General features: G+C 45.0%; 1 protein-coding gene across 1 annotated transcript; it reads right to left on the reverse strand.

Moving 5' to 3' along the window:
• Positions 1-203: 203 nt before the first annotated feature.
• Positions 204-2,681, reverse strand: uqcrfs1 (ubiquinol-cytochrome c reductase, Rieske iron-sulfur polypeptide 1). Its single transcript, XM_069659989.1, has 2 exons — positions 2,435-2,681; positions 204-1,178 (listed from the first exon to the last, which is right to left on the reverse strand). Exons 1-2 carry the CDS (start codon positions 2,643-2,645, stop codon positions 568-570), a joined length of 822 nt encoding a protein of 273 aa, XP_069516090.1. The 5' UTR covers positions 2,646-2,681; the 3' UTR covers positions 204-567.
• Between the last annotated feature and the right edge of the window lie 9,864 nt (positions 2,682-12,545).

Below are 12,545 nucleotides of genomic sequence, written 5' to 3' on the forward strand. Positions count from 1 at the left end.
GTCATACGATACGATACCATCACACCTATACACCTAAAAATCTTTTTAAAAAGGGACCTACCTTTAATTATCCTTTGAGCACCTGTGACAAACGTCACGACAAAACAAGAAATGGACTGGGTTTCAGCAGAGTCCTGATTCGATGACGTGATAGCTCAGCAACATGCTGATGAAGTCAAATAAAGCTGCAGTGAGACGATGTCTTCAAATAAAATAGAAATCTTTATTAACCATCATCAACTCAACAGCTGTTTCTTGTTACTGAGATAGACTCTAACTTAGATCTTCTGCCACGTTCACATCAGATTCAGAGGGTGAGAAACAAAGACACAGACTGAATGCTGGGTTTAAAAGCTGCTGCTGTTTTAACAGAAATAAATACATCATGTCGAGCTGCACTTATGTGAGAGATACGCTGCAGAGAAGAAACGTTTCCACCAGCTGTGATCAACAATAAGATCATGTTCCCCCTGTAGTGACACACCTCTGTCACACACGCACACACCTCTGTCACACACGCACACACCTCTCCATGCTGTGGAAACATCAGAGTCTGAGGAGCGTTTTTTATCCCACAATCACCGTCTCCTCGTCGGGGAATTCGTAGAAAGGGACCTCCAGGTTGAGGGGGGCGGGGCCTTTCCTGATGCGGCCCGAGGCGTCGTAGTGCGAGCCGTGGCAGGGGCAGTAGTATCCTCCGAAGTCTCCGGCATTGGCAATGGGCACGCAGCCCAGATGTGTGCACACCCCAAGCACGATGACCCAGCTGGGGTTGATGACGCGGTCTTTGTCGTGCTCAGGGTCTCGCAGCTCCGCCATGTTGACCGCAGCCTCAGTGGCGATCTCCTTCTCAGTGCGGTGGCGGACGAACAGCGGCTTTCCCCTCCACTTGAAGGTCATGTTCTTGCCCTCAGGGATGTCGCCCAGCTTGATCTCGATCTTGGACAGGGCCAGGACGTCGGCAGAGGCGCTCATGGAGGAAACAAACTGTGTGACCACCGTCTTGGCAGCGTACACGCCCACCACCGTGGTGGCGCCGGTGACAAGGTAGGAGAAGGCTCTTCTGGACTCGCTGCTGTCCTGGGAGGACTTGTTGGGGTCCAGCACCTCAGGGCGCCTGTAGTCAGAGAAGTCAGGGATCCTGACATCTGTGTGGGCGAATCGGACTCCTGCACAGCCTGCAGTGACGCACAGACAGGTTTATTAGTTACAGTACAGAGATAAACTGGAGGGAAGACTGACAGGATGTTCAGGTAGAGGAGCAAAACACAGCAACAAAAACTATCTAACTGACATCTGCTGGTTTGTTGGGGTATGGGGTGTTATGAGTAAGATTTGTGTTCCACTGTTTATGAACACATAAGCACAAACAAGCATGTTTCTGTATTGTATCTACAGGTGTAAAGTAGATGCTATGTTTCCTTAACACCATTCTCTACCAGGTTTAATGCAGTGTGTGAATGTGCGCTGTTGCACACTGTTCTCATGTTGCCTGGTTTCTACAGTCACATGACACAGAACGGATGATTATGACTGGCCGTGCAGCCAGCCATGTTTTGTATTCTTATAATGTTATATCAACATATTCAAAGGAATCTAAGCTAAATACGTAGCTTGTTAGTATCCAAGTGTTCATCCTGCAGGTTTGAATCACTCGTCCTTTAGCAGAATAATCAAACTCAGAGAGGGCAGACTCTCTGCAGGTACAGACACCACCTCACTCTTCTAGTGTGTCTATCTATTTTTTAAGTCTATACATTCTTTCATTAGGAACACATTACTTGTATCTTAAGGAAGTGCACTGTGAATGGTTTTCTTTATTCAAATTCAGGGGATACATAAATGTGTTATACATCTAGGAGTAAGTGACAAGTTAAATTGACCGTTGTGGGACAAAGTGTCATGGTATGCAGGATGAGGTAATACAGTATGGTATGAGCTCTAAGGTTAATGATATGGTACAATATAAGGGTTATAACTGGGTTTCTGACATCCTGTGCCATGGTACACTGTAAACAGGGGCACTTTGAACATGTCGCAGGGGTGACTCCAGGACACTGACAGTACGGAACACCGACTAATGTAACTCTGTCACGGCTAATGATGAAATCCAGAGAAGACAGACTGTCCGGGCTCTGTACTTTAGGTTCCCATCCACAAAAAGGCTACCAGTACCGCATGGTAACTAATTACATTATGCATACTGGAGGCTGACCTCAAGTGTAGGACAATCTTTAGCCAGCGAGGCTAACCGGATGTTAGCTAAGACTCGGCTGCTAACGTTAGCTAAGCTAGCTAAGTAGGACCAGCTCACCGGGTGAAAGCTCAAGTGAAGGGACACCGCCTTCCGTACACTGACGGAACACATTTTTTGGCGTTAATCAACTGAGAGTAGACTTAGCCAGCTAACGCTAGCAGACGATGGAGGACTCACCATTGATGCTAACCGTCACAGCAGGCCCTGTTGTCGGGCTTTGACCGGTCAGCGTTTCCCGGCACAGGAACTTCTTTTTCGGGTTTAATAAAATCTTCTCTCCCTTCACGACGACCCCCGGGACCAGAGCCTTCAGGGGACCGGCCACCGTGAAGGCTGTGGCCTGCATATAGGGGGAGAAAGCCCCCGACCGGGCAGCGAGGGACATCATGTTTGCGGCTTACTGCTAACACAACGACCTTGTGTGTCTGGACTGAGCACGTATCGAGTGACGTCACTGCGTGCGCAATGACGTTACATGTATAGCTTCGTAATGTTGGGGATATATCAGTTTTAAAAAGAAGTATAATATGGAGGACTGAAACTGCCATAATCAAAAATAAATAAATATCTCAAATAAATAAACAAGTAAATAAAATAATAAAGACAAAAATGTCAATGACATTTTTCATTTCACCTCCAGGCATTAGCAATCAAACCCATACACCGCAGTACTGCGTGGATGTATCGAGGTTTGTGCCCAGAGCTATGGATATGGTGGTACTTCCTGTAGTTGGTGAGGGCTGTGTAGAAAAATGCCACAACTGAAGGAAATTTGGCAACATTATCAAGGTAATAGTGGCAACAGCCTAGCAAGCTAACGCTATTTTAGGTAGCAAGCTGTCCTTGTAAACTTGATAATGGTTAAAACTAGGATATCTATAGTTAAACTAGGATATATACAGTTGCAGTGTTGGAGCTGTAACTGTTGACTTATGTCTAATGATTAAGGTAAGCGCTTCAACCAGTGCATGAGGAATGTCATGTAATGTTTATGTTCACTGTCAAGTGTAGCCAGTAATCAACCCTAGCTCATGAATCAAACACGCCAATCATGTGAGACTACACTTCTCCCTCTAGATCTAGCATCTGATCAGATAGCTGCCAGACGCTCTGTTTCATAGCTCCTGCGAGAGGCGGCTGATCGCCTAGACCAGCGGTCCCAAACCTTTTTTGCGCCATGGACTGGTTTAATGTCAGACGGACCGGCCTTTAAGGTGTGGCGGATAAATACAACAAAATAAAATGATACGACCAGCATAAAAACTGTGGTATTTTCTAAATATAATAATAAACGTGAATCCTTTATTAGATGCGTCCTCAAAACAATCGCGCCAACAACATAACATGAGTAACATCCTCTCTGCCCCCTAACACTCTCTGGTCACTATGGTAACGTTAAAACATGTCTTCAAAATAAGATACACCACAAAAACAAATATAAAGTGCATGAAAAATACAAGTCACCATAATGCTGAATCAGTGGGAGCCCTGAGCTTGTTTCTCTGCAACAAGACGGTCCCATCTAGGGGTAATGGGAGACAATGACACCAGAAGTGTGTTGCTTATGTCCATCTACTCCATAATTTTGTTTTGGTTCAAAACATCGTTCAGACTCAAATAATAAATAAAACGGAAATAATGTAAGTTATCTATTCTTTCTGTGCAGCCCGGTACCAAATGACCCACGGACCAGTACCGCTCCGCGGCCCGGGGGTTGGGGACCGCTGGCCTAGACGGTCTAGAGCAACATAAATATGAGCCATAACCAGAGATAAGACTGCAGTGTGGATTATTGTTTTCAACCGGATGTAACCAACATAATGTCTCACTCCGTCAGTGGTTTCGGATAACTCTGGAGAAGCATTTTCAGCTTTGTCACCCAAAAGCCAGTTAGCATCCTTTGCTAGTTGCATATAGCTAGGCTAGCATTGCTTCTTCAAGTAATTTCCGAAAACTAAGAGAAGCTGGACGTTTACAACCGATCTGTGGACTCTCATATGATCAACCAATGGCTGTTAAGTCATACACTCAAGACAAAAGAAAAACAGATATAAATGTAAACAGAAAAGAATAAATTGGGAAATAATTAAATATAAAAATAAAAGAATACAAAAATAAGGAATTTGTCAAATAAATAAAAACATTTCATTAATTTATTTTTATATTTCTGAATATATTTATTTATTTTTAAATGAACATGAACATTTATTTGATAATTGAGGCTTTATTTCTACATTTATGTCTTTATTATTTTATTTACTTATTTGAGATATTTATTTATTTATTTATTTTTGATTGTGGCATTTTCAGTCCTCCATAGTATTACCCCTAAAGGAAAAGTTATTACCATATAAAGTATGCATTTCTAATAAGGTTGCACAACATATATCCAACAAACCTTTATCTTTCCAAATTCTCAGATACTGATATGTACATTCTGTAATGACGAAACAGAATCTTTACCGCACTTGTTTTACCACTGTACACATTCCACTACAATTTGGACTAAAATGATGGAATATATAATGTGTGAAAGTAAAAAATAACATAATATTTAATGTAAAAAATGTTATTATGTATTTCAAACATGATAAATATAACATTTAATTCATTGTTAACTTAATGATATTATATGGCAAATTTTATATTCACAAATGTAGGATCACAAAAGTTACCCCTAACTTCACTGCATTTTTATACGAACTAAAATAATATATCAAAACTCTCAAGCTAATAGATGGTAACAAAAAAGTAACGTGTTCAGCAGAATAGCATTTTGTTTGTTTGTTTCCTTATGTATTTCAAAACTGAATTTGTCCAAGATCTGAATTTTGATTGTCCTTTCATTATTTATTTAATTTAAATTTAAAGATGTATTATTCATTCAGCACTTTATGAGCACTTGTCTGTATTGTTTTGTATTATAATTGTTCAATAAAGTTTATTTAAAAAAAAAAAAGGAAATATCAGTGTTGTTTGTTAAATTAATTTAATTGTTTATCCTTTTTATTCTATTTACATAAAATGTATATAACTCTCTCTCTCTATTATATATATAGAGAGTATGCATGAAAGCTGCAATTAAAAACCAGGTAGGTGTGTTTGTGTGTGTGTGTGTGTGTGTGTGTGTGTGTGTGTGTGTGTGTGTGTGTGTGTCCCGGTGGCTGCAACATGGACTACAACCCATCATGGCAACTGTTAAAAGACTACAAAGCCCAGGGGAGCAGGGCTGTGAGAACAATGGTTGCGGCCCAGCTGAAGCTGATGAACTGATTACCCTGGTAAAGGGAGAGTGGAAGACTGAGATGAAGAAGAAGGGACATGGGTTTTTTCATTTTGACAAGTTGTTTAACCAGAATATGACTTTGAGTTAAATCCCCGTTTTTGATTTTTGTATGCCAGCTTTAAGTTTACCTGTATGAAAATATTTAATACGGGATCTTTATGTTGGAAAGCAAAGCTTCGCTGTCTTCATTTCCTGCACCCACACCTCCAAAGCTACAGGAGAAAAGCTCCCGTCCTCTCAAGACATCACAACGGTGGAGAATGCCAAATAGAAGGAGTGGGTGAGAACGAATGTCCATCGGTGATTTAACCATTCGCTTTGCAAAATTGAGAACCAGCGAAAACACAATGGAAGAAATGTTGAAGATGCTCTGTCAAAGCAGCCAGCTACAAATAGAGGCTAACCGGGCTCTTTTGGAGGAACAAAGAAAGGCCAATATGTTGAAGGAGGAGGAACTCAGGTTACAGATGAACAAGCTTCAAGGGGCAGGGCCCTCAACCACCAACCCCATAGTCCGTGCCAGTGATTTTATCCCTAAAATGGGGCCCACCGATGACCCCAAGGCCTATCTCCATGCATTTGAGACTGCCGCAACCCGAGAAAAATGGCCCAAAGATTGATGGGTTGGAATCCTAGCCCCATTCCAGTCTGGTGAGTCCCAAAAAGCTTCTCAAGACCTGGATACTGAAGTGGCAAATGACTATGACGTCCTGAAGCAGGAAATATTGAGTAGAATAGGACTTACCAAGTTTGGAATGGTCCCGCGTTTTCATGATTGGGGTTTTAGGAATGAACGCCCCCCCCGGGCACAGATGCATGAGCTAATTCATCTGACAAAGAAGTGGCTTGAGCCTGATAAAAACTCTGCAGCAGCCATAGTTGAAGCCATTGTTGTGGACCGATATTTACATGCTCTACCTTACGAGGCAAAGAAGGTTATCAGCCACAGTGCTCCGGTTACAGCTACTGCCTTGGTGGAGGCAGTTGAACAGTACCAGGCTACTAATGAAATGCTCCGCATGGGGAAAAGGGAGCAACCTTTCCCTCAAGGACGTCAAGCAAATCCTCGTCCACAAACACCAGAAATCTAGCCAAGGTAACATAACCAGGCAGGTAAATATACATGGACGGTATCCAGCTGAGCCAGAGCAAAGAAAACAAATCCCAGACAGAGACACCAGGAGATGCTACAGATGCGGGGAACTGGGCCATATTTCATGGCAATGTGACAAAGGAGATGAACTAATGCCCACAGCGGAATCCTCTAGCAGCCAACCTACACACCTCTTTGCATCTTTGGTGGAGGGTACAGTACACCAAGCTTTTACGTGCCCGGTGAAGCTAAATAATCAGGATAAGGAGGCTTTACTGGACTCAGGGAGTGACTACACACTTGTTCACAAATCTTACATAAAGGGAACAGACTTGCTCCCAGAAGAGACACGACCAGTTTCCTGCGTCCACGGGGACACACGTCAGTATCTAGTATTTTGAAGCTAGTCACAACCCAAGGCATGTGTGAAGTCAGTGCGGGAGTTGTGGACGCCCTGCCAGTCTCGCTCTTAATAGGACAGGATTGCCCCCTGTTCGACAGACTCTGGAGGGAAATACAAGAGATACGGTCTAGGGGGACAGTGCAGCCGTGAGGTAAGAGTAAGTTTAAGGAAGACAAACCTAAAAATGTTTCCAGGATGGGTGTAACTCATACCTCTTCTCCAGTAAATGCTCTTCTTGGTGCTATAGAATCATCCAGTGATGCTGTGCCTGCCTAGGAAGGGGAAGGGGAGGAGCCCCAAGGAAGCAACCAGCCATCGTCAGGGGAGGATACCAGCCAGGCAGAAGACAGGCCCCCTCCACTTTCAGGCCAGTATGGAACTGCTCAACAAAATGATCCTACATTGATAAATGCCTTACGAAATGTTAGAGTGCTAGAGGGTGTAGACCAGGGGCAGGGAAGTGAGTTAATTTACCCTCATTTTGCTGTGAGGAATGGACTACTGTACCAGATGATAAAGGTGCAAGGTGACGTAACAGACCAGTTGCTGGTGCCAAAATCTTTCCGCCCCACAGTGCTACAACTAGCCCATACACACCTGCTTGGGGCACATCTAGGAGTGGAAAAGACAAAAGACAGAATTTTACAGCGGTTCTTTTGGCCAGGCATCCACAAACAAGTTGAGAATTACTGCCGGAGCATCTCCCCCTTCGAGCTTCTGTACAGTCACAAACCCAGGGGCCTCCTTGACCTAGCTAAAGAATCGTCGGAGAAACAGCCTTGTCCTCACCGCACTGTTATCAAGCATGTGGAGGCCATGAAGGACAGGATGGCTACAATTTACCCCATTGTCAGAGAACATATGGAAAAAGCTCAAAAAGAACAGCAAGCATCCTACAATCGCCCTGCACAGCCCAGAGAGTTCAAGCCAGGAGACCTAGGTTCTGGTGCTGATACCCACCGTTGAGTGTAAGTTTTTAGCCACTTGGCAAGGGCCATATGAAATCATTGAAAGAGTGGGAGAAGTGAACTACAAGGTAAAGCAACCAGGAAGAAGAAAACCAGAACAGACTTACCACGTCAAGCTGTTGAAGAAATGGCACTCTGCAGAGGTTCTATTAAGTTGCTTACCCCCAAAAGACTCAGGAGCACCACCTCGAGAGGACATAATGGTGGGCCAAGATCTGGCACCCCAGCAACGCCAGGAGTGCATGGAGCTGGTTGACCGTAACCAAGACGCCAGGCACTACACATCTTGCTGTACATGAAATTTGCACCGAGCCTGGTAAGATAGTCAATCAGCGGCCCTATAGAGTGCCAGAGGCCCATAAAAAAACAATTAAAGAGGAAGTGGAAAAAATGCTTGAGCTTGGGGTTATTGAGGAGTCCCATAGTGCCTGGGCGAGCCCTATTGTGCTGGTCCCCAAACCTGATAAGTCAACGCGATTCTGCAATGACTTTAGAAAACTCAATTAAGTGTCAGAGTTTGACGCTTATCCAATGCCCCTGGTGGACGAATTGATAGACCGCCTGGGAATGGCTCGCTTCATCACAACCCTTGACCTTACAAAAGGATACTGGCAAGTACCGCTCTCCCCAGCGTCCAAAGAAAAAACGGCCTTTGCAACAAGTGAGGGGCTGTTTCAGTACACCAAATTACCATTTGGTCTGCACGGGGCCCTGCCACCTTTCAGCGGCTTATGGACCGGGGGCTGCGGCCCCACAAAGTGTATGCAGCAGCTTATTTAGATGACATAGTGATACATAGTACTGATGGGAAAGTCACTTGCCCCGGGTTCAGAAAGTACTGGATGCTCTGCGTGCAGCAGGTCTCACAGCCAATCCCCGTAAGTGCAGGCTAGCCTATAGTGAAACTAAGTACCTTGGATACACAATAGGCCGTGGCCTCGTCAAACCTCAAGAGGCCAAACTAAGGGCCATCCAAGGCAGAGGAGGCTTTTACAAGCCTGAAGAAAGCCTTGTGTTCCCACCCAGTGTTGGCTGTCCCAGACTTCAACAAGGAGTTTGTTGTTCAGGCAGATGCCTCAGAGGTGGGTCTTGGAGCAGTTCTCTCCCAGATACAGAAGGGTGAGGAGCACCCCATCTTCTACAGCAGCAGAAAGCTATTGCCCCATGAAAAAAGGTATTCTACACTGGAAAAAGAATGTCTGGCAATTAAGTGGGCACTGGAAACCCTTCGCTATTACCTCATTGGGCGAAAATTCACACTGCTCACAGATCACGCACCATTGCAGTGGATGTCAAGAAATAAAGAAACCAACAGTCGAGTAACAAGGTGGTTTCTCAGTCTCCAGGCCTTTAACTTCTCTGTTGTTCACAGGGCAGGTCGGAACCATGGGAATGCAGATGCCCTTTCACGACGAGACGTCCTGTGGGCTTTGTTTACTCGCCCGGAGGCCTCAAGCCAGTGGAGGGGGAAATGTGATGTCATGAGAGGCAGCGTCATAGAGGGGAGATACATTCCCTTCCGGTGGCTGCAACAAGGACTACAACCCATCATGGCGTCTGTTAAAAGACTACAAAGCCCAGGGAGAGCAGGGCTGTGAGAACAATGGTTGCGGCCCAGCTGAAGCTGATGAACTGCTTACCCTGGTAAAGGGAGAGTGGAAGACTGAGATGAAGAAGAAGGGACATGGGTTTTTTCATTTTGACAAGTTGTTTAACCAGAATATGACTTTGAGTTAAATCCCCGTTTTTGATTTTTGTATGCCAGCTTTAAGTTTACCTGTATGAAAATATTTAATACGGGATCTTTATGTTGGAAAGCAAAGCTTCGCTGTCTTCATTTCCTGCACCCACACCACCAAAGCTACAGGAGAAAAGCTCCCGTCCTCTCAAGACATCACAATATATTTACAGTATATGTATATATTTGTTAAGACATTAAGGAGCTGACAGCTTGACCTCTGATGACCTCGTCCTCTTTGAGTATTATCATGGCACAGCTGGACTCCAGTGAGACTACAGGGATTACACTGTTCAAACCTCCACAGACATCAGTGTTCACATTCACACAGACATGTACAGCTCTTCTTAACTTCACTTTTAAACACACTGAAACCCTCAGAGACACATGCACAGCCAACAAACAGATGTTTGATGTTTGATGGTATGATCCCGTGTGTCAGGGTAATGTGTGCAATTGTTTCCTCCACTGGCCTGTCACACTTCACCTGTTTGATAAAATATACAGCATCTTTAAGGGGGAATATTAGCAGCTTGTGTGAAATTAAACACAAATGATCCTGTCTGAACACAGCATGAGACTTAGTTTGGAGCAGTCAGATTGCACCTTTCAGCTTTGATTGAAAGCTCAGACTAGTTTTGAACACAGTTTTCTCTGTTAATTATGCATCGTGAGTGAGGGTTAATAAATGTATTTTTGCTCCTGTTGTTCATGTGGGGGTCAGGCAGTTTGTGGGGAATGTTTCTCTGCTGTAATGAAGCCTCCTCCATGTCCTGTAACAGCAGCATCATGTGCACATCTCTGTGTGTTATACTCAAGGCCCTGTTCACTCTCACTGAGCTGTGTGTCTGTGTGTCGAACTTCACATTAAAAAATGAAGCTGTCCTCTTCAGGCTGACAGCTGGAGTTCAGATGCAGAGAGTCCTCCTGCCTCTGCTGCACACAGAGCTGCTCACTGAGAGGAAGAGGAGAGCTCAGTGAAAGGAGCCTGTAAGGCTTTGAGGAGGGAACAGAAACTCCATGACAGTGCCACAATACAGCCTGATAGAAGTGTGTGTGTGTGTGTGTGTGCGTGTGTGCGTGCGTGCGTGCGTCTGTGTGTGTGTGCGCAGAGAGGCTCTTTTAATGATCCACACAAGCAGCTGCTGATGTGGGAGACTGAAGTACTTTTATTAATGCAGGCAAACTTCCCCTTTCAGAGTGAAACAAGCACATGTGACTGTAATCACCAACCAACAGAGCTTCACCACAGAGCTTCACCACAGAGTTTCATCACAGAGCTTCACCACAGAGTTTCACCACAGAGCTTCATCACAGAGCTTCACCACAGAGCTTCATCACCAACCATCACCAACCATCATCACAGAGCTTCACCACAGAGCTTCACTACAGAGCTTCACCACAGAGCTTCACTACAGAGCTTCACCACAGAGCTTCATCACAGAGCTTCACCACAGAGCTTCACCACAGAGCTTCACCACAGAGCTTCACCATAGAGCTTCACCACAGAGCTTCATCACAGAGCTTCACCACAGAGCTTCACTACAGAGCTTCATCACAGAGTTTCATCACAGAGCTTCACCACAGAGCTTCACCACAGAGCTTCACCACAGAGTTTCACTACAGAGCTTCATCACAGAGCTTCACCACAGAGCTTCATCACCAACCATCACCACAGAGCTTCACCATAGAGCTTCATCACAGAGCTTCATCACAGAGCTTCACCACAGAGCTTCAACACAGAGCTTCATCACAGAGCTTCATCACAGAGCTTCACCACAGAGCTTCACCACAGAGCTTCATCACAGAGTTTCATCACAGAGCTTCACCACAGAGCTTCACCACAGAGCTTCACCACAGAGCTTCATCACAGAGTTTCATCACAGAGCTTCACCACAGAGCTTCACCACAGAGCTTCATCACAGAGCTTCACCACAGAGCTTCACTACAGAGCTTCACCACAGAGCTTCATCACAGAGCTTCATCACAGAGTTTCATCACAGAGCTTCACCACAGAGCTTCACCACAGAGCTTCACCACAGAGCTTCATCACAGAGCTTCACCACAGAGCTTCACTACAGAGCTTCACCACAGAGCTTCATCACAGAGCTTCACCACAGAGCTTCACCACAGAGCTTCACCACAGAGCTTCACCACAGAGCTTCATCACAGAGCTTCACCACAGAGCTTCACTACAGAGCTTCATCACAGAGTTTCATCACAGAGCTTCACCACAGAGCTTCACCACAGAGCTTCACTACAGAGCTTCACCACAGAGCTTCACCACAGAGCTTCACCACAGAGCTTCATCACAGAGCTTCACCACAGAGCTTCACTACAGAGCTTCATCACAGAGCTTCACCACAGAGCTTCACTACAGAGCTTCATCACAGAGCTTCATCACAGAGCTTCACCACAGAGCTTCATCACCAACCATCACCAACCATCATCACAGAGCTTCACCACAGAGCTTCACTACAGAGCTTCACCACAGAGCTTCATCACAGAGCTTCACCACAGAGCTTCATCACCAACCATCACCACAGAGCTTCACCATAGAGCTTCATCACAGAGCTTCATCATAGAGCTTCACCACAGAGCTTCAACACAGAGCTTCATCACGGAGCTTCACCACAGAGCTTCATCACAGAGCTTCATCACAGAGCTTCACCACAGAGCTTCATCACAGAGCTTCACCACAGAGCTTCATCACAGAGCTTCACCACAGAGCTTCACCACAGAGCTTCACCACAGAGCTTCATCACAGAGCTTCATCACAGAGCTTCACCACAGAGCTTCA

Source organism: Semicossyphus pulcher, unplaced genomic scaffold (genome assembly GCF_022749685.1).
Source record: "Semicossyphus pulcher isolate SPU_LCO1_2020_fin unplaced genomic scaffold, fSemPul1.0.p SCAF_1, whole genome shotgun sequence".
Taxonomy (NCBI): Eukaryota; Metazoa; Chordata; class Actinopteri; order Labriformes; family Labridae; genus Semicossyphus; species Semicossyphus pulcher.

Coding starts and splice junctions, on each gene's coding strand:
- uqcrfs1 (XM_069659989.1), bottom strand. CDS start 2,645: ATGATGTCCCTCGCTGCCCGGTCGGGGGCTTTCTCCCCCTATATGCAG. Junction 1,179..2,434: donor TGTGACGGTTAGCATCAATG/GTGAGTCCTCCA, acceptor GCGTCACTGCAG/GCTGTGCAGGAGTCCGATTC.